This window comes from Pelophylax lessonae (genome assembly GCF_965119305.1).
Source record: "Pelophylax lessonae genome assembly, chromosome: 8".
In the NCBI taxonomy this organism is placed as follows: Eukaryota; Metazoa; Chordata; class Amphibia; order Anura; family Ranidae; genus Pelophylax; species Pelophylax lessonae.
The window spans coordinates 242499810-242524965 of NC_138775.1; the positions used below are offsets into that span (position 1 = coordinate 242499810).

The window sequence follows — 25156 nt, forward strand, 5'->3', positions numbered from 1 at the left end:
GAAAAAATGCACACAAAAACTACACTGGGCGTGAATGGGGCCTTATGCCTCCTACACACGTTCAGATAATCGGACAAAAATAATCGCTTTCAACTTGATCGCACGATAATCTGATCGTTAGTACACAGCTTTCGACAGCCGATCACGACAGTTCATCTAACAAAATCCGAAGGGACAAACACGAAAACTTCTGTCATACGATAGCCTAGCGAGCGACAATTGTTTAATCAGTACAGTATGCGTCCCCTAAAAATCGATCGAGAAAGACCGCACATGGTCAGAAACACTAAAATAGCACGGAAAAAGCCTGGCTGCCATTGTTTTTGTTTTGCACCATCTGATACGTAGCTAAGCAACCAGGAAACTTTTCTAGAATCGTACAAAAAATATCCTACGTTTATGTGCATTGTTGAATTCGATGTTAGTATCATGAAACAAAATGCGAACGATAAGTCGTCCGATTATCTGAACGTGTGTACGAGGCATTAGGGTGCATCACATTGACCACTTAGGCTTTGCACAGTTTCTTTTTATACCTTGAAGTTATTTTGTTGATTTATACTGAGGGTCCAATTGTTTATTTATCTTTATTTATTACAGAGATGATGACATTTCTATTTATAAGGAGATCAGAGGGAGGTCCAGCTGAGGTGACAGGAATGATGGCCAGCTGAGGCCCCAGGCATATCTGATGGTGGCGCAGCTCATCGCTCCTAACACACAGCCACTGACAGTTCACACACGCCCCGCCTCCTTCACGCCCCTCCGGTTGCCACGGTGACCGCAACCAGAAGAGAGGCCTGGATATGTCACGTGACTCTATCAGCCGCCAACCGCCTGTCATTGCGACCTCGGTGACGAGCAAAATGTGCGACAGCGCCGTGCGGCGGAGGGAGAGCAGACAGCGGCTGGCAGCGGAGACAGAGAGAGCAGAAGCAGGCCGAGGATCAGACTAGAGAAGCCCAGAGCGTAGGACAGGCCCCGGGGGCCCAGCTGGGGGTTCATGATCTGCTAACCGGAGATCCCATCACTGACACCCGCCTAGCGGCTCCACTGAGGGGGACATGGCCTCCAACACTGACAGAGAGATGATCCTGGCTGACTTCCAGGTACTGGGGACACCCTACTATATGTTCTATTGTATATCCTGTACTGAGTGCTGGGGGGACTACAAGACCCAGCATAGCCTGCAAGGCAGGAGGAGGGTTGTAGTTCCACCAAAGCTAGAGAGCTGTCTGATGTCAGGAGGGGTGCTGGGCTGGTGGAAGATCTGGCTGTCTGTGGTGATAGAAATGGCAACATTGGCAGACACTGGGGAGAACCTAGGGAAACGCATAACATGGCCATGGTAGGATGGCACATTAGCCGTCTGCGGAAGGATGGCAAATTAGCCGTCCACGGTAGGATGGCACATTGGCTGTCAGTGGAAGGATGGCACTTTAGCCGTCGGCGTTAGCGTGGAACATTGGCCATCCACGGAAGGATGGCACATTGGCCGTCCGCGGAAGGATGGCACATTGGCCGTCCGCGGAAGGATGGCACATTGGCCGTCCGCGGAAGGATGGCACATTGGCCGTCCGCGGAAGGATGGCACATTGGCCGTCCGCGGAAGGATGGCACATTGGCCGTCCGCGGAAGGATGGGACATTGGCCGTCCGCGGAAGGATGGGACATTGGCCGTCCGCGGAAGGATGGGACATTGGCCGTCCGCGGAAGGATGGGACATTGGCCGTCCGCGGAAGGATGGGACATTGGCCGTCGGCGTTAGCGTGGAACATTGGCCATCCACGGAAGGATGGCACATTAGCCGTCCGCGGAAGGATGGCACATTGGCCGTCCGCGGAAGGATGGCACATTGGCCGTCCGCGGAAGGATTGCACATTGGCCGTCCGCGGAAGGATGGGACATTGTCCGGCGGTAAGATGGCACATTGTCCGGCGGTAAGATGGCACATTGTCCGTCGGCGGTAAGATGGCACATTGTCCGTCGGCGGTAGGGTGGCACATTGTCAGTCGGCGGTAGGGTGGCACATTGGCAGTCGGCGGTAGGGTGGCACCTTAGTCGTCGGCAGTAGGATGGCATGTTAGCTGCCCGCGGTAGGATGGCACATAACCCAGCCATGATATGATCATGTAGCAAAGCTGTTATGTGATCACATAACCAAGCCATGATAGGATGGCACAAACACAGACACGGTACCATCATGTAGCACAGCCGTTGTATGATCGCACAAGAAAGCCATGATGGTCTTGCTGCCCCCTCAGGACAATGGGTATCGTTATGGACTGCAAAACAACACCAAGAGAAGGAGCACCGACCTAGCGCATTACCAACATACATTTTATTTAAGCATAAAAACAAGAAGTGTATACGCTCGGCATCAAACGCACGGCATACGTATGCATAGAATAGCAATTGAGAACATTTACCTTCAGGTCTGCTATAGTCAACTAATAGTATGGAAGTCCATGTAGTGTATGTAATGGTTGATACGTTTCAAGGGAGAACCCTCTTCATCAGAGCCAAAACGGTGGATGATTATTCTTAACGTGGAACTTTTATTCATAACCGCTTGATGCAAAATAATGTTCTTTAGTAAGGAACATACATTCCACAATAATAATTATGCTACCAAAATTGGTGTGTGCTGTAGTTTGCCTCCAACATTGCTCCTGTTTCTTCTTGCTGGAGGCGGCCATTTTGCTTAAGCCCAGAGCCCCTGAACAGGAGTAAATCATAAAGTAGAACTAAACCCCATTGATTTAATGGTTTGAAAAAACAGTTACATTCCTGGAATGCCAGGATTGCTAACTGTCACATTTGCTTGTATCCTCAACCAAACTGTCAAACCATCAAATGGCTGGTGTCCTAACTGATCACATGTGCAGCACCATGGCAGTTTCAGATCAAACGGAAGCAGCTTCCTTGACTGTAAAGGATAGGAGGGTTTATTTCCACTTTAAGGCTGTCAGCAGAATGGCCCACTACAATGTTGGCAGTGCCTAAAAATGGAGAGCAACTGAGCATGTGCAGAGCAGGGTGAGACAGTGCATTGCTGGATTTTAAACTGTATAGACACTTATTTTAATGTTTTACACCTGCAAATGGGGCCAGGATGAAGTAATCTAGCAGGATTTAATTTTTTGACTAAAATTCCACTTTTAATAAAATTTGTTGGTAATGCACTAGATCGGTGTGCCCAGCTTGTTGTTTTGTGATCGCATAACCAAGCCATGGGGCAATCATGTAGCACAGCCGTTGATTGATCATATAACAAAGCCATGAAAGACTGAGAAATGAGTTCATCCATCTGCCACTTCTCCACTCCCTGCCCAGTCACAGGTCACAGTGTGGGGGTGGGAAGGAGATCTGTAAGTGAAAGTAAAACTGCTAAAGGGAAAGATCAGGTCCCCCCCCCCCCCCCTGCTAGACAAGTCCGTGCTGTGGGGGGCAGAGCTGTGTAAATCACATGACTGCATGGATAGAAATACAAATCCTTTGGCAAGTAAAACCCTCCCCATGTGGGTAGGTAATTTGTGTATTTAGCAGCTTACCTGGAGTTCAGGCTTTAAAATGAACTTGACTGACCTGCCCATTACATTACAGGCTGGTTACCACCAGTGCGGTGACCAGCATTTTACTGCTCTGTGAAACGCCAGTCACCGCTAGAACCATTCAGAAAACAGTTGTTTTCTATGTGTCCTATTCACACTGAAATGCAGCCCAGAGCTTCTCTGCGGTGATCAGCGATACATTGCAGACATGCTGCGTTTTATCGCAGTTCATTGAACATGATCACATCACCCTGTACAGCAGCACAGTGCATTGCTCTGCTGTAGAGTAACCTGAATGAAGTGTCACTTTTGTCCATTTCAATAAGGTTTATTCGAAAAAAAAGAAAGGGAGCTGTATGATCTGCAGAATTGCACAACCACACTGCCCCTACCAGAGACAGATTCCAGACAGATAAAGTACCGCGCTTCATCTAGCTGTCCAGTGTGATTGGGCTCTAATAAATGAATAAAAGAGAAGTATAGGTTTATGCTTTTCTTTTTTTTTTTTTTTTTGACGAATACCTACCCAGGTAAATGCAGCATCTACCAGATGCTGCATCTGTCTGCAGCGCTTCGGCACTGAGAACCGAGCGATAGTAAATCGCCGTTCACTTGCTTCTCACAGCTCCCCTAGCAGAGAGCTGCTGACTCAGTCACCGCTCTCTGCTCCCTCCTCGCTCATTGGAGAGCTGGGCTGTGGAGGGGCGGAGCGGCGGGCTCAGGCTCTCAGCGGCTCACTGAGAGGCTGAGCTGGGTGTGGGTCCAGGCACCTGGCGGATCCAGACTCTATTGTCGCAATGACGCGGTGCCTGGACCAACCTCTGTGACGTCAGCAGAGAGCGGGCTTCAGTCACCAGAGTGCAAAACGATTTGCACTCCTGTGATCCATAGAAGTACAACCAAACGAGCTTAGGCTATACTTCTCCTTTTTAAGGGCTCATTTAAACTTGCTTTGACTTCAACACACATTAAAGCGCCTACCGCTTCAACATGCTTTTTCTATGTGCTTTTGATGCTTCGTTGGTACTTTTTTGAAGCTTTAATGAAGCTTGGTAGATGTCCTGTGCGGGTGTTGATATCTCATACCTGCAATACCTCCAAAACAAAGCGAAGCTGAAATAAAGCATCTCAAAAGCTTCAGATTCTTGAAGCGAGCTTTGCCATAGACTTCTGTTGAGGCTTTGAAGACACTTTGAAGCACCAATAAAGGGACATGGGGTATCATTTTTTAAGCCGAAACAAAGCATACCCAAGGTGTAAACAGTACTGTAAGCTGACCATTTTATTTAGTGATGGGGGCTTTGACTGGCGTTAGGAGAGGTTAACAAAGCGTGTCTAAAGCCATGTTTTGAAGCAAGTGTAAACAAGCCCGAACCTCTAATAGCCTCACTAAGCGCCAGCGAGGGTGTGAAACGCGTTAACTAAGCTGTCGCATGTGCTGTATGGACTTTGTAATGTCTTTTTTACATTGATGGAGGTTATGGTATCATATCATGTTAGTGCGGCTATCTGGAATTTCTTCACTATATAACCTTTAATAGCAGTTGAGCAGTGAATGCTGTGCTGGGCCGGCATGACAGCCGATCTCATTACCTATTGCTTGCTGCTATTCTCATGAGCTGAGTTTTGGAACTTTAGGCAGAGCTGGCAGGTAAGCAGCATGCCTTTCCCTTTGAACCTCTAAACTCCATACCGTTGTTGTAAACCATTACATATACATAGTTAAGCAACTGTACTCAGGTGATACACAGAGATCCTCCTAGATAAGTTGTACCAGTTTATCTGCAGCACTCTCGCCTCTTCATCACTTCAAAGTACACAGATCCAAGGATTTTTTTCAGCTGCAGGAGGCGGTGATCTGACACTACACAGCATTGAGCACAGAGCTCCATGTAATCTGAGAACTGAGTGGAGGGAAGGGACACACCCCCTGTACACAGGCTCCTAGAGAAACATACACAGCTGAGGCTATGAGTAACCTGCTGTGGGCTGGAGGGGGGCGGATCATCACTTGGAATGCTGTGGAGTCAGCTTAAAGTTGTAGTGAACTCCACTTGCTGACTTGTACCTACAGTTAAGCTTACCTGTAGGTACAAGAAATCTCTCCTAAACAAGCACCTTTAACCACTTGCCGCCCGCTCTATAGCGGATTGACGGCGGCAAAGTGGTTGTATTATCCTGACTGGCCGTCATATGACGTCCAGCAGGATACAGCGCTCTGCGCGCCTCCAGACAGTATCTCCTCTTTCTGTAAGAGCTAATTGACACTGTGTGGTGACCTCCCTGCAGGGCAAAACTCACAGCTTTTTTATTATACTGACGACTGTTTTATTATACAGGCAGTGTGAACGACCCCCAAACCTGGTGATTGGTAGGGGTTCTGAGCAGGATACTTGGAGTAAAGGAGGGTGGTGGTAGTGCTAAGGGGTTCAAGGAGAATAAGGTTTTCCACTTTCTTGCGTATGCAGGCAAAATAATAGGTGTGTGTATGTGTGTGTATGTGTGTGTATGTATATGTATGTGTGTATATATATATATATATATATATATATATATATATATATAAATGACTTGCCTTTGAAATGTGTTTACCATGTATTCCGAATGGGTTACATTGACTTCTATAGGGGAGTAAAACCATATATATGCAGCAGAATGGGACATGCTGTAAATACAATAAGGCAAGGCCATGTATGCAAAAAAAAAAGTTAACATTAGTCAATATGATATATATTTCAAAACTTAGCCGATGCTTTCCAGATCTTAAAAACATGCTACACAGATGCATGTCAGCAGCAGTATAAAAATGCCAGTGTACTCAAGCTTCAGCTACCATTATTATTCTTTTGGGCAGCTGCTCAAAATCGAAAACACTACATTGAACAATATTTAGGTTTTTAGGTATACAAGTGTTTGGAAGCCAGTGACCAGACCTCCAAATTATTCTTTATTAAGATATACACATCTATTATTCATTGCTTGTCAGTTAGCCTTTCCTTACCACTTGTGACGAACATACCACTTTCGTTGCTAGCCAGTGACGAATGGATCCCGTGTGTTGGCGGCCATTGACGAAATGGATCCCGTGTGTTGGCGGCCATTGACGAAATGGATCCCGTGTGTTGGCGGCCATTGACGGAATGGATCCCGTGTGTTGGCAGCCATTGACGGAATGAATCCCGTGTGTTGGCGGCCATTGACGGAATGGATCCCGTGTGTTGGCGGCCATTGACGGAATGGATCCCGTGTGTTGGCGGCCATTGACGAAATGGATCCCGTGTGTTGGTGGCCAGTGACGAAGGAACCCCGTTGACAAAGGGACCCCGTGCATTGGCCAGTGAAAAATTACCTGCTTACATTAGTGGTCCTTGTAGTTGGGACAAATGCCACAACTCGAGGAGCCCCTAGAAACTTCTGGAGGAATTTTGGTTGAGAACCTGGTATAGGCTGTATCTTGCCACAGTGGCTTAGAGGACAAGTTCAGGTTTAAAGTCGTTCCAAAGTCTAAGTGTTTTTTTTATCCAAATTAATTTCCTGCATTAGAGTAAAAACCACTCCAATACTAGTTTCCCCCTCCCTGTCCCTGCATCTTCTCTTGATCCAGTGCTGGGCTGCACCTCTTCTCCCTTCACTTCCTTGTTTTACAGAAGGCATGGGCAGGAGTGCGAGCCATAGGCTCGGGGGTTGTGGCCGAGTTGTGCTGTGTGTGGCTATGGACGCACACAGCCTGGCTTGTGAGCGTGCTCCATCACTGAGCAGGTGGGTATAAACCCTCTTTTTATTTTAAACATAAATGTATCCTTTACAACCACTTTGAGAAAACACCAGGCCAGTCTTCCTAGCCCAGACAGCCCCTCTCAATGACGTTTTTTGACTCCCAATGACCGTAGTGGCTTTCTCCGGTGTTAACCCTCTTCCGCCCTAAAATCTTCCATGGTGATGGCCATGTAGTGAGTATCCATAGATTAGAATAGGGTCATAAGAAAGTTCCATACTCCTTGTGTCTCTAGCTTAGGAGAATGGCCTGATTTAACTCTATGGGGGCTTGCTGTATAGGTACAACCAACACCAGCAGCTTTCAGGTTAGGAGGCTGCAGCTGTCATGGAGACGTTGTAGACTAGGAAAGATGCTAATTTTACTTTTAATATTATTATGATTATTATCCTGAACTGGTCCTTCCATGTTGCATCGATTGAGGCTAATATAAAATGAATAATTGGACAAAGGTTTACAACCCAAGACCCATCAACTCAACCATCTTTTTGTGCAATTAGTGCATTTTAGAGTAAGATCATTGCCTAACTAGTGTACAAACCTTCCCTTGGGTTGAATACAGATCACCGTGCACATGCATGGAAGTAGAAGGATCTGACTGGGAGGGTTAAATAGAGGCAACTCAACACCAAACAGGCTAATATAAAGACCTTGGTTGGCTTTATCCTAGACTAGTAAAAGGTTGTTTGGAGGTCCATTCACTGACATGAACTACACATACAAAATCAATATGTTAGAGTGATGCTGGAGTGATTTTTAGTTGAGCAGTCGCACAAAAGAAAATCGCCATTGTAGCTGAAGCCTTTTGTCTCCACCACCTCTACGCTTTGCCATTCACAAAGCCACTAATGATAATGCTACGGCCTTAGGTACAGCTCCTGCAGTATTTCATAGGGATAGTAAATGGAGCATTTACAAGTAGTTCCAACAAAGGCACAGGTTTCAGTAATCAAAGGGTTGAGTTACACAAATCTATAGCTATTGAAAAGTATAAAAATGAAAGTGATGGAAGTAGTATTTTAAAGCATTGTATTAGGGTGTGTAGGAGATCTTTCATTTTGGAAAGTACCGTAATGCACAGAAAACTATCCATGATATATATATATATATATATATATATATATATATATATATATATATATATATATATATATATATATATATATATATATATATATATATATATATATATATATATATAAATTTTTTTCCCTCTACGTGGTACTACAACAAATGGCATGTGCATTGTGAGTATTTAGTGCACTCGGATTGGGGTGCCATTCAGAATGGTGACATGCCCTAAAACGTGCATTTCGCTTTCGTTCTTTGACGGACACAGCTCCCGATCTTCTTAACCATTGGGTTATACTGCCCCCTACAGGAGTAGGACACTACGCAGAAAAAAGTCTGGCTACGCCTATGGGCAGTCCCAGGGGTTATACTCCCCTCTCTCACATCCACAGACCTCAGCTCCCCGCTAAGTAGGCCACGACATAGCCCCACCGGACGGGGGCTGCCCTGAGAATTAAATGCCTCGCAAGGTCGCATACGACTGGGTCTTGGCCCGATTCGCAGCGTTCCTCCTGGCTAACAGCCCCACATTTCGATGGAGAGGAGGTTCTGTCTGGAGCAGTGCCCGCCAGGTTCCTGGTAAGTTAAGTGACTGTCCTCCCTCTTCCCCTGGAGGGTTTTGGAGTGGACGTGGGCCCCTCCATGGGATGGTCGGACCCCTGGGTTCCCCTCCTTCCCATCAGGCACCCCCCTCATCAGTCTGGTGGTCCCTATGGGCCATGTCGACCCCCCCCCCCCATCTGCCTCCCCTTTACTGACGCTGGGGCTGTGGGGTGGCCTGGTTCACCGCCTGGGGTGGGGGCAGGGTCCTGTGCTGGGAATGGGGGTGGGAGGGGTGCCATCAGCGATCGGCTGTGGGGGCTGTACCTGGTGGGGGCTCCTGCCAGGGACCCCCTTCCTGCCTGTCCTATTTTTTTTTTTATGCCTAAGGATTTCTCCTGGGAGCCTCATGGGGCCACCATTTTCTTGTAGCCTGTGTGCTCAATGCAGGGCGGCCATGTTTGTGTAGTCCAGTGGCCGTTTTGCGGTGGTGTTTCATTAGCTGTGTCTCCAGTGGGGCATTCGCAAAATGGATCTATTGGCGTCTAGGCTCAAAAGGTGCAGAGGTTTGTGGCTCAGTCACGGGATCCTCTAGCTAGCAGACGCCACAGACGCGTTGGAGGCCCAGTGGGATCAGTCTCGTCTGATTTACCCCTATGCAGGATCGAGGGAGAAGGGATTCCGGTCACCTTAGTGGCCCCAGACTGGCTTCGCCGGGCTTGGTATGCCGATCTGGTGCGACTGGTAATTGACATTCCTTGGAAGCTTCCTCTCAGGGAGGATCTGCTGTCTCACTGGCTTTGACGTCTTGGCTGTTGAACGCCAGGTGCTGATGGATAGAGGTTTGTCAGTCTGTGATTCCAGCGCTGATAAAAGCTAGGAGATCTGCCATCGTACGTGGAAGACGTACATTGCGAATCTCCTGGGGTCTGTTTCGGTGGCTGGGATCTTGACCTTCCTTCAACGGGGGGTTGAGCAGAAACTAGCCTTGAGTACTATCAAGGGCCAGGTGTCAGCCTTAGCAGTCTTTTTTCAACGGCCCTTTGCCACACTCTCCCTGGTGCATACTTTTCTTTAGGAAGTTTGGCACTTGGCTCCTCCAGTGCGGTCTCCGTTACCCCCTTGGGACCTCAATTTGGTTCTTTCAGTCCCCCAGAAGCCTTCCTTTTGAGAATCTTCAGGAGATTCCCCTGCTTACGCTGTACCAGAAAGTGGCCTTTTTGGTGGCTATAACCTCTGCGCACAGGGTGTCTGTGTCGGAATCGGCATTGTTATCATGTCGTTCACCTTAGTGGTTCACAAAGATAAGATGGTTCTTTGCCTCTGTCCGTCGTTCCTTCCAAAGGTTGTCTCTGATTTTCATTTGAATGAAGACATTGTGTTGCCTTCCCTCTGTCCCAGGCCAAAACATTCAAAGAAAATTGCTTTGCATGCCTTTTGATGTGGTTCGGGCGATTAGGGAGTACCTGGCAGCTACGGAGTATTTTAGGAAAGGGTTGTCCGCTTCCTCTGCAACCATTTCCAGATGGATCAGACAGACGGTGGTTCAGGCCTATTCCATCAAGGATCAGGTTCCTCCTTTCCCTGTCAAAGCACATTCTACCCCGGCGCTTAGTGCATCCTGGGCCTACCGTCATCAGGCGTTAGTGACGCAGGTTTGCAAGGCGGCCACCTTGTCGTCGATGCACACTTTCTCAAAGTTCTATAAAGTGGACATCTGCGGATGCTTCCTTTGGCCGCAAGGTTTTGCAGCCTACTGTTTAGAGGATCTGGTCCTCTTTGAGGGTGTATTGTTGTTTTTTAAAAAAATTATTTTTTTTTTTTCAGGTGAGCTCCAGTTGTTTTGGTTGAGCTCCTGTTTACCTGGGTGGTTATAGTTAGCCTTGGGAATTTATTTTTCACTGTTCCCACCCCACTGCTTTGGGACATCCCAATGGTTAAGAAGATCAGGAGCTGTCTCCGTCAGTGAACAAAAGAGAAAATGGGATTTTTGACTTACCGTAAAATCCATTTCTATGATGTTCATTGACAGACACAGCACCCACACCTCTGTGGAGTTGTAATTCTTCTGATGCTGCTTATAACAAAACTAAGTATCTATAGTAGAGAGGGAGTGTACCCCCTGGGATTGCCTATAGACATAGCCAGACTTTTTTTCCACCTAGTGTCCTACTCCTGTAGGGGGCAGTATAACCCAGTGGTTAAGAAGATCAGGAGCCATGTCCGTCAATGAACATCAGAGAAATGGAGTTTATGGTAAGTCAAAAAATTTTTTTTTTTTTTTTCTTTCTACACAGTACCGCAATGCAAAATATAAACACACATGGTGTGTGGGTGCTGCTGTGTCTGTAATGGTGCTGTGCAATGATTTTGTTACAACGCATCACTTTGTTTACTTTCATTTTTTTTTATTTTTCGTTTTTTTTTTTTTTTTTTTTTTTTTTTTTTACTTTTTATTGAGATGTCACAGAATCCCATTTCATTAATTTCTGTAGGCCCTTGGTGTTTGCACAGTTGCTGGAAGGCTTGATATGGGTTTATCTTTGTATTTGTTGGGGGGATATTTCTCAGAGATCACTGGATCTCTTAATTGCTGCAGCCATTACAAAGTCAAATGATGGTGTGATGATGGTGTCATGCTCCCGAGAGGGAATTTCCATTATGTTGAATAGAAATAAATATCTAATTAGGGAACCCAGCTGCAAGAGAGTGACACCTTTTCTGTGGTCTTTTGGGAGGTGGGTCCAAACTACTCTAAAAGACTTGGGCATGCCAAAATGCCCTATTTCTATGTGCCTACTTCTGTATACCTGCCTAAAGCGGTTGAAAAGAAAAAAAATAAATTTAGCAGCTGCAAATGCTGTAGCTGCTGACTTTTAATAAGAGGACCCTTACCTGTCCAGAGATCCAACGCCGTTCTCACTCAAACCGGTTCTTCGCCGGTCCTTCGATCCCCAGTGCCAGCATGTTTACTGTGTGCAGCCACAGGGAATCGCAGCCAGCTGCCCACTCCGCATGCCCGAGTCGCGCTGCGCTTTGTGAATGGTCCCGCAGCCTTCTGAAACCTGACCTGTCCCAGAAGGTTGCAGGCGAGGGGTGGGGGGAGAACTTTGGGGTAAAGTTCCACATTAATTGGTGGTTTCTGTGACAAATTAATAAAAGTAGTATTTGCCAATTCTTTAATTGTAGCATGGTGGGGGAGGGGGTGTGCATCAAATGTTTAGCACAAATCTGAGGCAATTTTCTGCTGCAATCATCCTATGGTATCTCCTTTTCACTTTCCCGATTTTGTTGCATCTTGCAAAAAAAAAAAAAAATCTGTAAAGTAAGGTTGCACTCTTAACAGTTTTTTTTTTTTTTTTTTTTCTTAATCTTAAAATAATTTAATGGTTTTACACAGAGCAGCCTCTATTCTCTTCTGGGGTCCCCTGCTGGCGCTCCTGACTTCACCCCCCTGCCACCTAGTGCCCCCATGGCAAGCTGCTTGCTATGGGGCCACCTGTACATGCTCACTCCAGAGCCCCACTCTGAGTGTCCATAATAGGGATGGACCGATATGTTTTTTTTCAGGGGCGATACCAATATTTTGGTCACAACGTATCGGTATCGGCCAATATGGGCCAATATTTTGTACATTTTAAAGTTTTGAAAAATATAGACAATTTATGACACAAATCTGGTACTGAACATGTTAATTTCTATTTGATGCTTAATGGCTGGCTGTCTGGCACCCTGTGGTGGGTGGCTGACTGTCTGGCACCCTGTGGTGGGTGGCTGGCTGGCTGGTACAGGGCCTGTGGGCGGCTGGCTGGTTCAGTGCCTGTGGCTTGCTGGCTGGCACCCTGTCTGTGGGTGGCTTTCTGGCTGGCACCCTGTCTGTGGGTGGTTTGCGGGCTGGCACCCTCTCTGTGGGTGGGTGGCTGGCTGGTACAGGGCCTGTGGGTGGCTGAGTGGCTGGCTGGCTTGCTGATACAGGGCCTGTGGATGTGGCTGGCTGGCATCGGGGCTGCTGTGGGTGGGTGTATGGCTGTGATACACTCTCGCAAGACTAGTCCCGACTCCAGACGAGGCTGTCCAAGGTGAGGGAGGCGGCCTAAGAACGCAGAATGACGTCACAAAAATATCGGCCAGTTCCGGGGCCTATACCTATATATATATATATATATATATATATATATATATATATATATATATATATATATATATATATTGGGGAAAGTTCATATCGGCCACCAATGTATCGGCCTTGTCGATAATTGGTCTATCCCTAGTCCATAATACAGAGCGGAGCTAGGCCCCACCCCCAGCTTTATCTGTGCCTCTGATTGTCAGCAGCGGGAGCCAATGGCTCTTGCTGCTGTATCTGAGCCAGTCAGGAGCAAGAGACACGGGAGAGTCTCGGCTCTCGTGCTCATTGCTGGATCGGGCTCGGGTAGGTATTTTAGGGGGCTGTGGGGGAGCTGTATGCACAATGTTTTTTTTACCCTGCTGCATAGAATGAAGTAAGGTAAAAAAGCCTATACAAACAATTTAGGAGTGTAGATTCAGATTGTTAGAAATGCCTATTGGTGACTGGTTCTCTTTATAGAAATGAATACACAATTTTGCTCTGGCATTTAGCAGTCGTATTTTTTGTGTGACTTTTTCTCTGTACACAGAAATTAACGACAGCCTTTGCTCTTTGTAATGATTATGCCTGCTTTCGTATTTTTTTTTTTTTTTTGTGAAAGTATTAAGGATGCAGTGTGGTAACTTTCTAATTAAATATTAATTAAAATATGTCGGTATTTGTTCACACAGTGCGGTGACTGGCGGTTTTCTGCACTTGAAGAATGGCAGTGACCGCTAGGGCACATAGAAAACAATTGTTTTCTTATATGCCCTATTCCCACTGCAGCCTGGAGGTGTGGCACAGTTAACACAGGAGGGCATTGTGCTGCTGTGCGGTGACATGGGTGAAGTGTCGCAAAGTAAGTTGACAAAAAAAGACAATGAAACGCACATCACAGTTCCCCCTACCTCTCACTCACTGCAGCCGAAAAAGACTGCTGCCATACACTAAGCCGCTCATGTTTAGTGTGTGGGCATTTAGAGTCCTTAAAGTGGAACTACACTTCACTTCATCTGAACACCACAAACCAAAAATGCTATTTAAAGTGATTGTAAAGTCTCGTGTTTTTTTATTTTAAATAACAAACATGTTATACTTACCTCCCCTATGCAGTTGGTTTTGCACAAGGCAGCCCAGATCCTCCTCTATTCGGGTCCCTCTTCGCTGCTCCTGGCTACTCCCTCCTGTCAAGTGCCCCCACGGCAAGCAGCTTACTATGGGGGCACCTGAGCCAAGCTGCAGCTCAGTGTGTCCATTCAGACACGGAGCTGCTGTTCAGCCCCGCCCCCTCACTCTCCTGATTGGCCAACTGACTTTGACAGCAGTGGGAGCCAATGGCACCGCTGCTGTATTTCAGCCAATCAGGAGGGAGAGTCCAGGACGGCAGAGGGACTCATGGACATCGCTGGAAAGAGAGGGGGCTCAGGTAAGTATTAGGGGGGTGCTGAGGAGACTGCTACACACAGAAGGCTTTTTATCTTAATGCATAGAAAGCATTGATAAAAAACCTTCTGCCTTTACAACTCCTTTTTAATTCATTTTTAATCAAAAGGAGTAGGTGAAAATAAGATAAATTTGATCAACCCCACTCACGCAGCGCTGTATTAAAGCAGACAATGGATAAAATGTAGGGATGCACCGAAATTTCGGCCACCGAAATTATCGGCCAAAAATGAGCCTATCCCATTTCGGCTGATAATGGGTTAACAATGCCGAAATGAATGGCCGCCGTGAGGAAGGAGGAGGGCGCAGCGCAGGTTTTAAAAGTCCCGCCTCTGGCTGGCAGCCCGCCTCTCAATGACGTCCCTACTACTACAATGTGTGTATGAATGAAGTGTCATACCGGGCGGGAGGGCAGGCGAGCGGCTGCTAATAGATATAACTATGTGAGCCTTCACTTCACTGTCAGCGGGATTGTGTGAATGAACTGACCTGACACCGGGCGGGAGGGCAGGGGGAGTGGCCGCTAATAGCTGTAACTATGTGAGCCTTCAATTCCCTGTCAGGCATGTATCTTGGCTGACAGGGAGGTGTAGCGCTCACATAGTTATTAGCGCCCGCTCCCCCCGCCCGGTGTCAGGTCAGTTAATTCACACACAGTCCTGCTGACAGTGAAGTGAAGGCTCACATAGTTATATCTATTAGCGGCCGTTCGCCCGCCCTCCCGCCCGGTGTGTCAGTTCATTCCTACACACATCGTAGTAGTGACATCGTAGTAGTGAATGAAGGACACCGGAGGAGCACTCAGCAGAGTGACAGTAAGGAGATTGAATCGTTGGGATGGGGAGGGACGCTGAGGCAGTGGGGAGGGGGGGGGGAAGCTGAGACAAGCTTACTATTGGTATTAGTATTATGCAGCATCAGGGGTTAATGTATTGTCACTGCTGGTCACTGATGCATTAGTGACCGACCAGTGGCAGTTAATTAACCCCTTTGTGCTGCATTAGTGCAACCAGTATCAGTGCAACCAGTGTTAATTAACACTGATACTGGTTGCACTAATGCAGCACAAAGGGGTTAATTAACTGCCACTGTTTGGCCACCAATAGATGAGTGACCAGCAGTGGCAATACATTAACCCCCTCATGCTGCATAATACAAATACCATTGGTAATTAAATTAACCTCTTGCCAACCCGTCACAGTACATATACTGTGACAGGGTGGCAGCGACAGGTGTACGTCGCTGCCTGTTTTTGGTGTATGCCCCTCTTCTATCTATTTTAAAAAAATTTTGGGGGAAAAGTAATTTTCGGTTTCGGTTTTCGGCCAAGGGCATCCTGCATTTTCGGTTTCGGCCCAGAATTTTCATTTTGGTGCATCCCTAATAAAATGCAAATCTAATTCCTTTGCAGGAAAAAAGTAAAGCAGCTACTATAGTTGTCAAAACAAACAATATATCAGACAGGTGCAAAATTGACTTAATTAACTTACAAGATCACACTAGCAGCGCTCACAGTGTACATAAAACAGTCCACCACAATTGAAAGAGCATTGCTCTGCAGTTTTACTCCCCAGTGTCCAGGTGTTCAAAACCAGAATTAAGTTATGAGGATCACAGGTAAAGTCGGTGCTCCAATGATATCTAGTGCACCTCCACCGCACCACTGTGAAGCCCCTGCAGCAATTCACACTCGCCAGATATGACTTGTATTGCGCCTTTAGCCAACCATTCTTATGCTTATGTCAACCAGAGGATCCAAGTACCGCTGCTCACCAAGACAAATTGATTCAGATGATATTCAGCCAAATAGTACTGCTTGGTCTCATGGAATCTCGTATCATATGCATGACATGTGAACAAACAAAAAAAAAAGGACTCATAGCGTAACTCGCATACAATTTATTAAAACAAATAGTCCCTGCCCCCCTAAAATACAACTCACATTTGCATAGTATATTCCTATAATTTGTGTGTAAGCTGATTCCTCGGCCAACTCCGCTTCCGATCTCTGCGGCTCGGTACCTATTCGACAGAGCTCCGTGGCGTGACGTCAGACGTTACCCTGGTGACCGCTTGCTCACGCCCTTACGAGTTTCGTCCATAGAAGTCCTTTGACCAGTTGTTTATGGTTGAGCTCCATGTTACCTGGTTGGCTATGGTTAGCCATGGGAATTTTTTTCTGCTTTTTTCCCACCCCTTATGTTTAACACTGCTTTGGGACATCCCAATGGTTAACGAAAGAGAAAATGAATTTTTGACGTACCGCAAAATCCATTTCTCTGATGTTCATTGATGGACACAGGACCCACCCCTCTGTGGAGTTGGCTTTCTTCTGACACTGCTTGTAACAAAACTGAGTGCCTATAGCTGAGAGTGGGTGTATACCCCCTAGGACTGCCCATAGGTTCTAGTCAAGCTTTTTGCTGCCTAGTGTCCTACTCCTATAGGGGGCAGTATAACCCAATGGTTAGGAAGAATCAGGAGCTGTGTCAATAAACATCAGAGCAATGGATTTTACGGTTAGTCAGAAATCCAATTTTTTTGTTCTCGTATGTACACGTATTTAACATAATCACTGTATGTGAGAGCAGAGACAGTTTTCCACTGTAGGCTCCATGACCTTATGAGTGACGGTGTGCCAGAGGCCCCTTATTGCCAAGAGATCATTGCGCTTTGTCAGTTTCCATCTCAGAGAACAGTATAAGGGAAGATGGCTATGTGAACAAGCCCCCAGGCTGCTGGTGTTCAGAGCCGATTTGATAGGATACAGCTGGTAAGCTAAATCAGCAAATTATACAGTACTAATTTAAGAAAATTACTTGGAGACGTGCCTGATTTATTTAAAGTGCCCCAGTGTTTAACTTTTATATTTATGGAGCTTGAAAGTAAACTGCACTCGACATCTAAATATGCTTTGCAATTTTGGAAAATGGAAGCATCCAAAACCACATAATTTAAACTATATTTTCTGGAAGATATGCGAGGATAGGCATATAGGAGCCAACATTGCGGACATGCTTTTAAGGCCTATTGCACACTGCAGCTTAAAAAAGCTCAACACAAAAAATGTTTTATTTTTACTAATCTAAAATGCAGCCCATTGTTTACAATGTGCCTGTACACAAGTGCTCCGTTTATTCTTGAGTAAGGAAAAAATCACCACAGCCATACGTGAATAAGTGGGAAAGAGACCTTCTAAATCTTACTCCTTGAACCAGCTGACTGGTCACATATCTGGCAGGCCACCAAATTGGCTTCCCCCAACATTGTAGCGCTGGGAACCAACTATAAGGTGCTCACCAGATGGTATCTGGTCCCTGCCAGGATCTCCAAATCCCCCCCCCCCCAAAAACCCCTCACACTGCTTTAGAGTCAAGCCCCAGGAACACACTTTCATATCTGGTGGGACTGTCCTATAGTGCAAACCTTCTGGACTTAAAGTGGAGTTCCACCATAAAATTATACCTCCATCTTCTTGCTCCGGGTCACCTGAAAAACAAATGGATAATCGCAATTTTTTTTTTTTTTTTTTTTACTTACCTTGTTTAGAAGAAAATATACTCACCTTACTTCCTCTTACTCCCCTCGGCGGCCATGGTGATTCGTCACTTCCTGGCTTGCAATGATTCCTGGGAGCTGAACGTCATCGCTCCCAGGAATCCATGCGCCTGCACCGGCCCCGACGTCAGTTCCGGTGCAGGCGCCGTCATACCTTGCTAAACTGCTTCTGGGCATGCCCAGAAGCTGTGCAGGGATGACGCTGCGGAACCGGAAGTGACGGCGGGGCCGGTGCAGTGCATCATGGGACCGAAGAAGACGGAAGAGGACACAGAAGAGGATTGCGCTGGCTTCAAGCTGCCCACACCTGAGATGGCAGCCCTGGACAATACATTTTCAAGGTAAGTATTTCTTCTAAAAGGTAAGTGCAACCCGGGACAGATCAGAGGCTATCCATTGTGGAATGCACTAGCCCTGACTGTCCCGGGGGTATTTAAAAAAAAAAAAAAAAAACCTTTCCTAGGGTGGAACTCCGCTTTAAGTATTCCAAATCCTATCAACCCTTTTTAATACGCCCCTACCCCCTGATCCGACTGTGGCTCTCTTGAACAACAAACCCCAGTCTGTGACCCATTGCCAGTTCAAACTCTTACTCTTCGCCACCACTGCAGCTAAACAAACCTTTCCGAAGGCATGGAAATCCCCCTCCATAAGTATCCTGGTCACGAAGCATAGAATCACTCAAGCAATGATCCATGCTAAAACGGAAGCTTTCATTCTAGACAAAATTGCTCTCTATGAAAAACTTTACCTCCACCACTAATTACCTCCTGATCTTGACCATTCCCTCTTACTACCATAATCTGCACGCTACCCCAACAGCGATCCTCTCTAGGGGACCCTTCCTCTCTGTCTTCCCTCTTCCATTCCATGCCCTTGCACCCCTCCCCTTGCTCAGCCATTACTTTCTCCCTTAACCTACTCCCTCCCCTCAAATGGTCCTCAAAACTGCTCTCCCATGCCTATCCCTGATTCCTAGGGAGACCAAACCACCCTCCTTCTGCTTTTTGGCCACACTTCTGCTGACTGCTATGGACGGTCACCCTCAAGCTCCCTCCTTAGGTGCCCTCATAGGAACCCTGAGGTGGCTTTTAACATCCTTCTCCCATCATCCCCATTTAAAACTCCCAGATATATCTAAATGTTATTCCTACTACTGATTTTATTGACTATTACTTCCTTCCGACTTTACCTTGCAACTTACCCTCTTCCTACCATGGGGCTTGCCATCTTATGTCATATACTCTACTCCTATGTTCTACATGGCTGTTCAAGCTGTTTTTTCTCATTGGCTCCCTGGCTGTGATTGACAGCAGCAGGAGCCAATGGCTGCTTCTGCTGTGGGAGCCGATAAGAAGAGAGAGAGACCCAGTAGAGCTGCTGCTCTCATGCACATCTCTGGATTGGGATGGGACTCAGGTAAGTATAAGGGGGCTTGTAGGACGGGACTGCACCCAAAAGGCTTTTTTTTTTTTTTTTTTTTTTACCTTAATGCATACCTGAATGCATTAACGTAAAACACCTTCTGTCTTTAGAACCACTTTAATTTTTTTTATTGAAGCTCATTCTGTATTTCTCAAGACCCTGTCATGGTTAATGAATACATTTTCTTCCATTCATTTGACACCGTGGAGGTGCTTTAGATGCCCATTGAATTATTTGGAGTCAGCCAAATGGTAATGACTACTGTCACATCTGTTCACCATATTGATTTTCTGTGCAATGCGTTCCCAGAGGTATCAGACATAATAAGTTTACATTAGTGGCACACACACAGGAGGGACTTGTGTAAGTACAGTTTTGACCTCTTAAAACCCAGGTATACACGTCATTCATCCATTACTAGCCAAAAAATACAGTCACAGTTCTGCCTTGTAGGCAAGTAAGATGTGGACACCGTAGCTTTTATGGAGTAGAGTTTAGTAAAGCTGGTCATACAGTATATTGTTGAGTTTTTCTGGCTTCAGCCAGCGGGATGGATATGAAGTTAATCAGAGCCAATGATTTGTGTGGCTCCTCCCACATTTTTCTTTTTCTTTCCTATAGAAGATTTATTTTTTTTCAAAGACAAGCTAGAAGATTTTCACTGAAATTCATGAAGAATACAGCAGATTCCTCTTAGTGTCGTCCCGCCGCCTGACAAATGTTGGTGCCTGTGACATGGAAAGAGGAACAATAATTTATTGCAAGGGAGCATAGTTAGGGGGGGCACTCCATACTCTCTGTACATGTTTATCCCCAGGGCTAGCAAGGAATCATGCATACCAAGGCCCCCTCAGCTGCTGGCCAAGAAGTCTTATTGCCATACTTGAGTAATGACAACAGTCCGCCTCCCCAGCCCCTTTGTGTGCATTCAGCTGATGGTGGGGGAATCCCTGGGCTAGCAGCTGGATGGGGCCGGGGGTGCCTCATAAAGAAATATTTGAATCTATTGGATGTGTCAGAACTCCTAAAGTGGCTGTAAAGTCTCAAGGTTTTTTACCTTCATGCATTCTATACATGAAGGTAAAAAACCTTTTGTGTAGCAGCACCCCCAGCCTTCCCCTTTATAAACTTACCTGAGCCCCATCTCGATCCAGCGATGTGCACGAGAGACTTGGCTCTTCCTTCTCATTGACTGCCGCTACTGTCATTCACAGCCAGTAAGCCAATGAGGGGGCAGGTTCTGTATATAAATGGACACGCAGGGCAGCGGCTCAGGGGCGTGCCTGTTCAGGTTTCCCCTGCTGCTTGCTATGGGGGCAGTAGGCAGGGGCCGAGAGTGTGGGTGGGGAAACATGAAAAGAGGAGGATTGGAACTACTCCTTGCAAAACCATTACACAGAGCAGGTAAAAAAAATACAAAACACGGGCAGACTCGATGGACCACTCAGTCTTTTTTTGTGCCGTCACTTTTCTAGGCAAGTATGACAAACAAAGCTTTAATGTGACTTTAAGGAAGCTGTTGCAAGGCTTTTATTAATTTAGCGCTGACCTTTTTTAAAGAGACTACACCACCAAAAAATTGTCACAAATGCCTGTTGTTTGCACTGTATCTGCTGTAATAGATGTGGTCAAAGGCACTTTTGAATGCTCAAAATAATTTTCACTTACAAAAATTAGAAAATGTGCTGACAGCTAAAAATAACTATCACTCTTACATTTTTAAATAGGTATCCTCTTCCTAGTGTGTCAGCTTATTGAATTCAGACTATTGTGTGATAATGATAAAAACAAGAGAAATTAGGCTCAGTTCACAAACCTTTACAGTAGGATAAGTATTTATTTTTATTTTCATATCTGGTTGACTGAAAATAACTGTCACTTTATAAAAACGTTTCTCCTTCTTTATAGCATAGATTATTTTTTTTAATTGAGTTTAGGATCATTAGCACTTCTTGTCCAGTAGTAGATTGTAGTTTTCCTTACGTCTTCCTTGTCTGTAGTGTTATATATGTGGCCAGCTTGTGCTCATGCCATGCTCTTGCACTGACTCAGCCTGCTGTTCCCATGAGTAAGCAGAAAACAGCATTGTTATGTGACATGAAGCCAGCTGCCGCTCCCTTTCTTTTTTTGTCCTCTCGCTGTGGCTTGTGCTCAGCAGTTTGTCTGTAAATGAAATGGGAATGTCACACTGATGAAATGTGCTTTTTCGGCTGCCGAAACTGTTCCTATCCACAGTAAACCACACAGCTGATCCCTGTGTTATTGTGTTGTCATTGACGTGAGTGGATGAAGGTAAAGCTGATGTCCGATTTAAAAATGAACACCACTAAAAGCTGTGTACATCTAAACTGACCACGTAACTTGAAGCTGAACTCCAGTCTTACCTTCAGTCTTGTACAGTTGTACAGGCTCCTCTCCTGTAATTAAATTGCTTACTGATTTTACTGCACACTGAAAGCTTCCCACAGTGTGCAATAAAAGCTGCTTCAAGTCAGAGCCTGCCTCCTTTCCTGGCTGGAGAATGTCCACCATCGACTAGCCGTTTGCTCCGCAGCCCTACTGCCCCTTGCCCATCCCTTTTGATTTGTTTGATTTCAGTACTTTCTGTCATGGTAACTCAACATAATGTGTGGGTATTACTACAGCTTCATGTTTTCAGGGTGTTATGTACAGCTCCCTGCTGGCTGCTCCCATCATCTGATTGCATTGCATAGAGAAGCACAGATACCTAAAGATGATGTCATTGGGTGTAACCTTAGTTATGCAATGAAAAGCAGGTTTATTGAATTATTTTTCTTAGCATGTTGAGGAGGAACAAGGGATGGTGAGATATAGTCCCTTTTTTTTTTTTTTTTTTCTTTTTTTTTTTAACCCGGAATATTTTTTTTTTTTTTTTTCAAATAAAATAACAAACATGCCTAGCCTTACCTGCTCTGTATGGTGCTTTTGCACAGAGAGGCTATTCTTTTGGGGTACAGGGAAAGAGATGTACACCGCTAAGGCAGTTGGAGCTTCACAGTCAGCCGCACACCAAACAATGGCTCATGATGAAAAGCCATTTTTATTTAACAAGGATGCAAGGGTAAAGCAAAATGGATGGTAGACATGTTTCACACGACTCACAGCGTGCTTGTTCACTACCCTCTGCCTTTGCTGGGCTGGCGAACAATTTCGTCCAGGGGCTGCAGTTTATCTGTGATGTGGCTCCCCTAGTGGTTCGGCTCTCTGTTTCAGCAGTGGTCCTTTTTGCATGCCTTTTGGACAAGACTTCTAAAAAGGCCTTGACTGATCTCCCCTTTTTAAGGGGATTGCGTATTTTGGGGCTACCCTGGATGACCTCATTTAAGGTCTCTCAGGGGGAAAGAGTGCTTTTCTTCCGCAGGCTACTAAGTGCCTCCTCTGGATCCAAACGAACCTGGTCTGGCAAGCCGAGAGTTCAGGATGGAGTCCATTCGCACAGTGATGGCATTACTGCATCAGGGGGATTTTCTTGCCTCAATCGACATCAAGGATTCTTACCTTCACACTCCAATATGTGCCAGTCACCAGCGCTTCCTCTGCTTTGACGTGGGAGAGGAGCATTATCGGTTTGTGCGTTACCCTTTGGTCAAGCCTCTGCTCCTCGGGACTTCACAAAAGTGTTAGCCCCGGTACTGGGCAACTTGGACAACCTCCTTCTCGAGCAGAGTCCCCTACTGCTCTGGTGGAAAACCTGGAAATCCCCATACGAACTCTGAGGAGTTTGGCTGGATTCTGAATTTTCAGAAGTCTGCTCTGGTTCCATCCACAAAGTTGGACTATCTGGGTCTGATTATGGACTTGGCCTTAGCCAGAGTACTCCTTCTTCTGGACAAACTCCAGAAATTGCAGGCTGCAATTCATCTCTTGCCGTCCAGCAGATGGTCAGCCCTCTGGACTTGCATGCGAGGGCTGGGCCTGATGGTGTCTACCTTTTTTAGAGGTGGTTTCATACGAGGTCCCTGCAAAAAGAACATTCTGGCCAAATAGGACAAGACTCAGCAGTGTCTCTGCTCAGGGGATCTGGACGCTGGAAGAGGTAGCCAGCTTTCTAAGATGGGCAGAACCGTTCGTTCCAGCCCTCTACGCCGTACATATTCCCGGGGTGGAAAACTGGCAGGCGTATAACCTCAGTCGGCAGTTGTTGGACCAAGGGGAGTGGTCCCTTCATCCGGAGGTGTTTCATCAGTTTTTTTTCCGGTGGACCTGTTGGCGTCTTGGCTCCACAGAAAGGTGCAGAGGTTTGTGGCTCGGTCATGGGATCCTCTGGTGGACGCCACAGACGTGCTGCTGGCCCTGTGGGGTCAGTATTGTCTGATTTACGCCTTCCCTCCTTTCAAGCTTCTGCCACGACTTCTATGCAGCATCGAGGCAGAAGGGATTCCAGTCCTCTTAGTGTTTCCGGACTGGCCTCGCTCAGGCTTGGTACACCGATCTGGTGCGGCTGGTTGCTGACGTTCCTTGGAAGCTTCCTCTCAGGGAGGGTCTGCTGTCCCAAGGACCAACCTTCCATTCTGCTTTACAGTCGCTGGCTTTGACAGCTTGGCTTTTGAACGCCAGGTGCTAATGGATAGAGGTTTATCTGAGTCAGTGATTCCAAAGCTGTTTAAAGCTAGGAAATCTACTTCTAGGAAGATCTATCATTGTACGTGGAAGACGTACATTGCGTGGTGTGGGTCTCTTGAGGTTCATCCTCGCTCTTTTTCTCGGTGGCTCAGATCTTGACCTGCCTTCAACGGGGGGTTAAACAGAAATTGGCCTTGAGTACCATCGAGGTCCAGGTGTTGTCTTTGGTGGTCTTCAAACGACCCTTGGCCACACACTCCCTGGATGCGTACCTTTCTTCAGGGTGTCCGACATTTGGTTCCACCAGTGCCGTCTCCGTTGCCGCCTTGGGACCTCAATTTTGTTGATTTCGGTCCTCCAGAAGCCTCCCTTTGAGAATCTTTGGGAGATTCCCTTGCTTACGCTGTCTCAGAAGGTGGCTTTTTTGGTGGCTATCACCGCACTGGTGATAGCCACCAAAAAAGACACCTGAAACAGCATAAGCAGGATGTCGGAACTGGCGGCGTTTATCCTGTCTTTCACCTTACTTGGTGATTCACAGAGATAAGGTGGTTTCGCCCTCTCCGTCGTTCCTTCCAAAGGTTGTTTCTGATTTTCATTTGAATGAAGACGTTGTGTTGCCTTCCCTGTGTCCCAAGCCAAAACATCAGATGTGGTTTGGGCAATTAGGGTGTACCTGGCAGCTACAGAGTCTTTTAGGTCTCTAAGTCTTTAAGTCAGACTCACGATTTGTGCTCACGGATGGGCCTCGGAAAGGGTTGTTACTTTTCCCATGTGTCCATTTCCAGATGGATCAGACAGACAGTGATTCAGGCCTATTCCTTCAACGGTCAGGTTCCTCCTTTCCCTATCAAGGCGCACTCTACTCGGACGCTTAGTGCCTCCTGGGCCTTCCGGCATCAGTGACGAAGGTTTGCAAGGGTGCCACCTTGTCATCGGTGCACACTTTCACAAAGTTCTATTAAGTGGATGTGTTGGCATCTGTGGATGCTTCTTTTGGTCACAAGGTTTTGCAGGCTGCTGTTTACAGGACTTGATCCTCTTGAGGGTGTACTTGTTTTTTTTTCAGGTGGGCTCCAGTTGTTTTGGTTGAGC

The 25156-nt window shown here is 46.4% G+C and overlaps 1 protein-coding gene across 2 annotated transcripts in view; it reads left to right on the top strand.

Annotated features, from left to right (window-relative positions):
- Window positions 1-836: 836 nt before the first annotated feature.
- FAF1 (Fas associated factor 1) overlaps window positions 837-25156 on the top strand; it is a 515086-nt gene continuing 490766 nt past the window's right edge. For both annotated transcript variants that reach the window (XM_082265737.1, XM_082265738.1), the window contains exon 1: window positions 837-1109. In XM_082265737.1, coding sequence (XP_082121863.1) covers window positions 1065-1109 — 45 coding nt within the window. In that variant the 5' untranslated portion in view covers window positions 837-1064. The remainder of the gene's footprint in view (window positions 1110-25156) is intronic.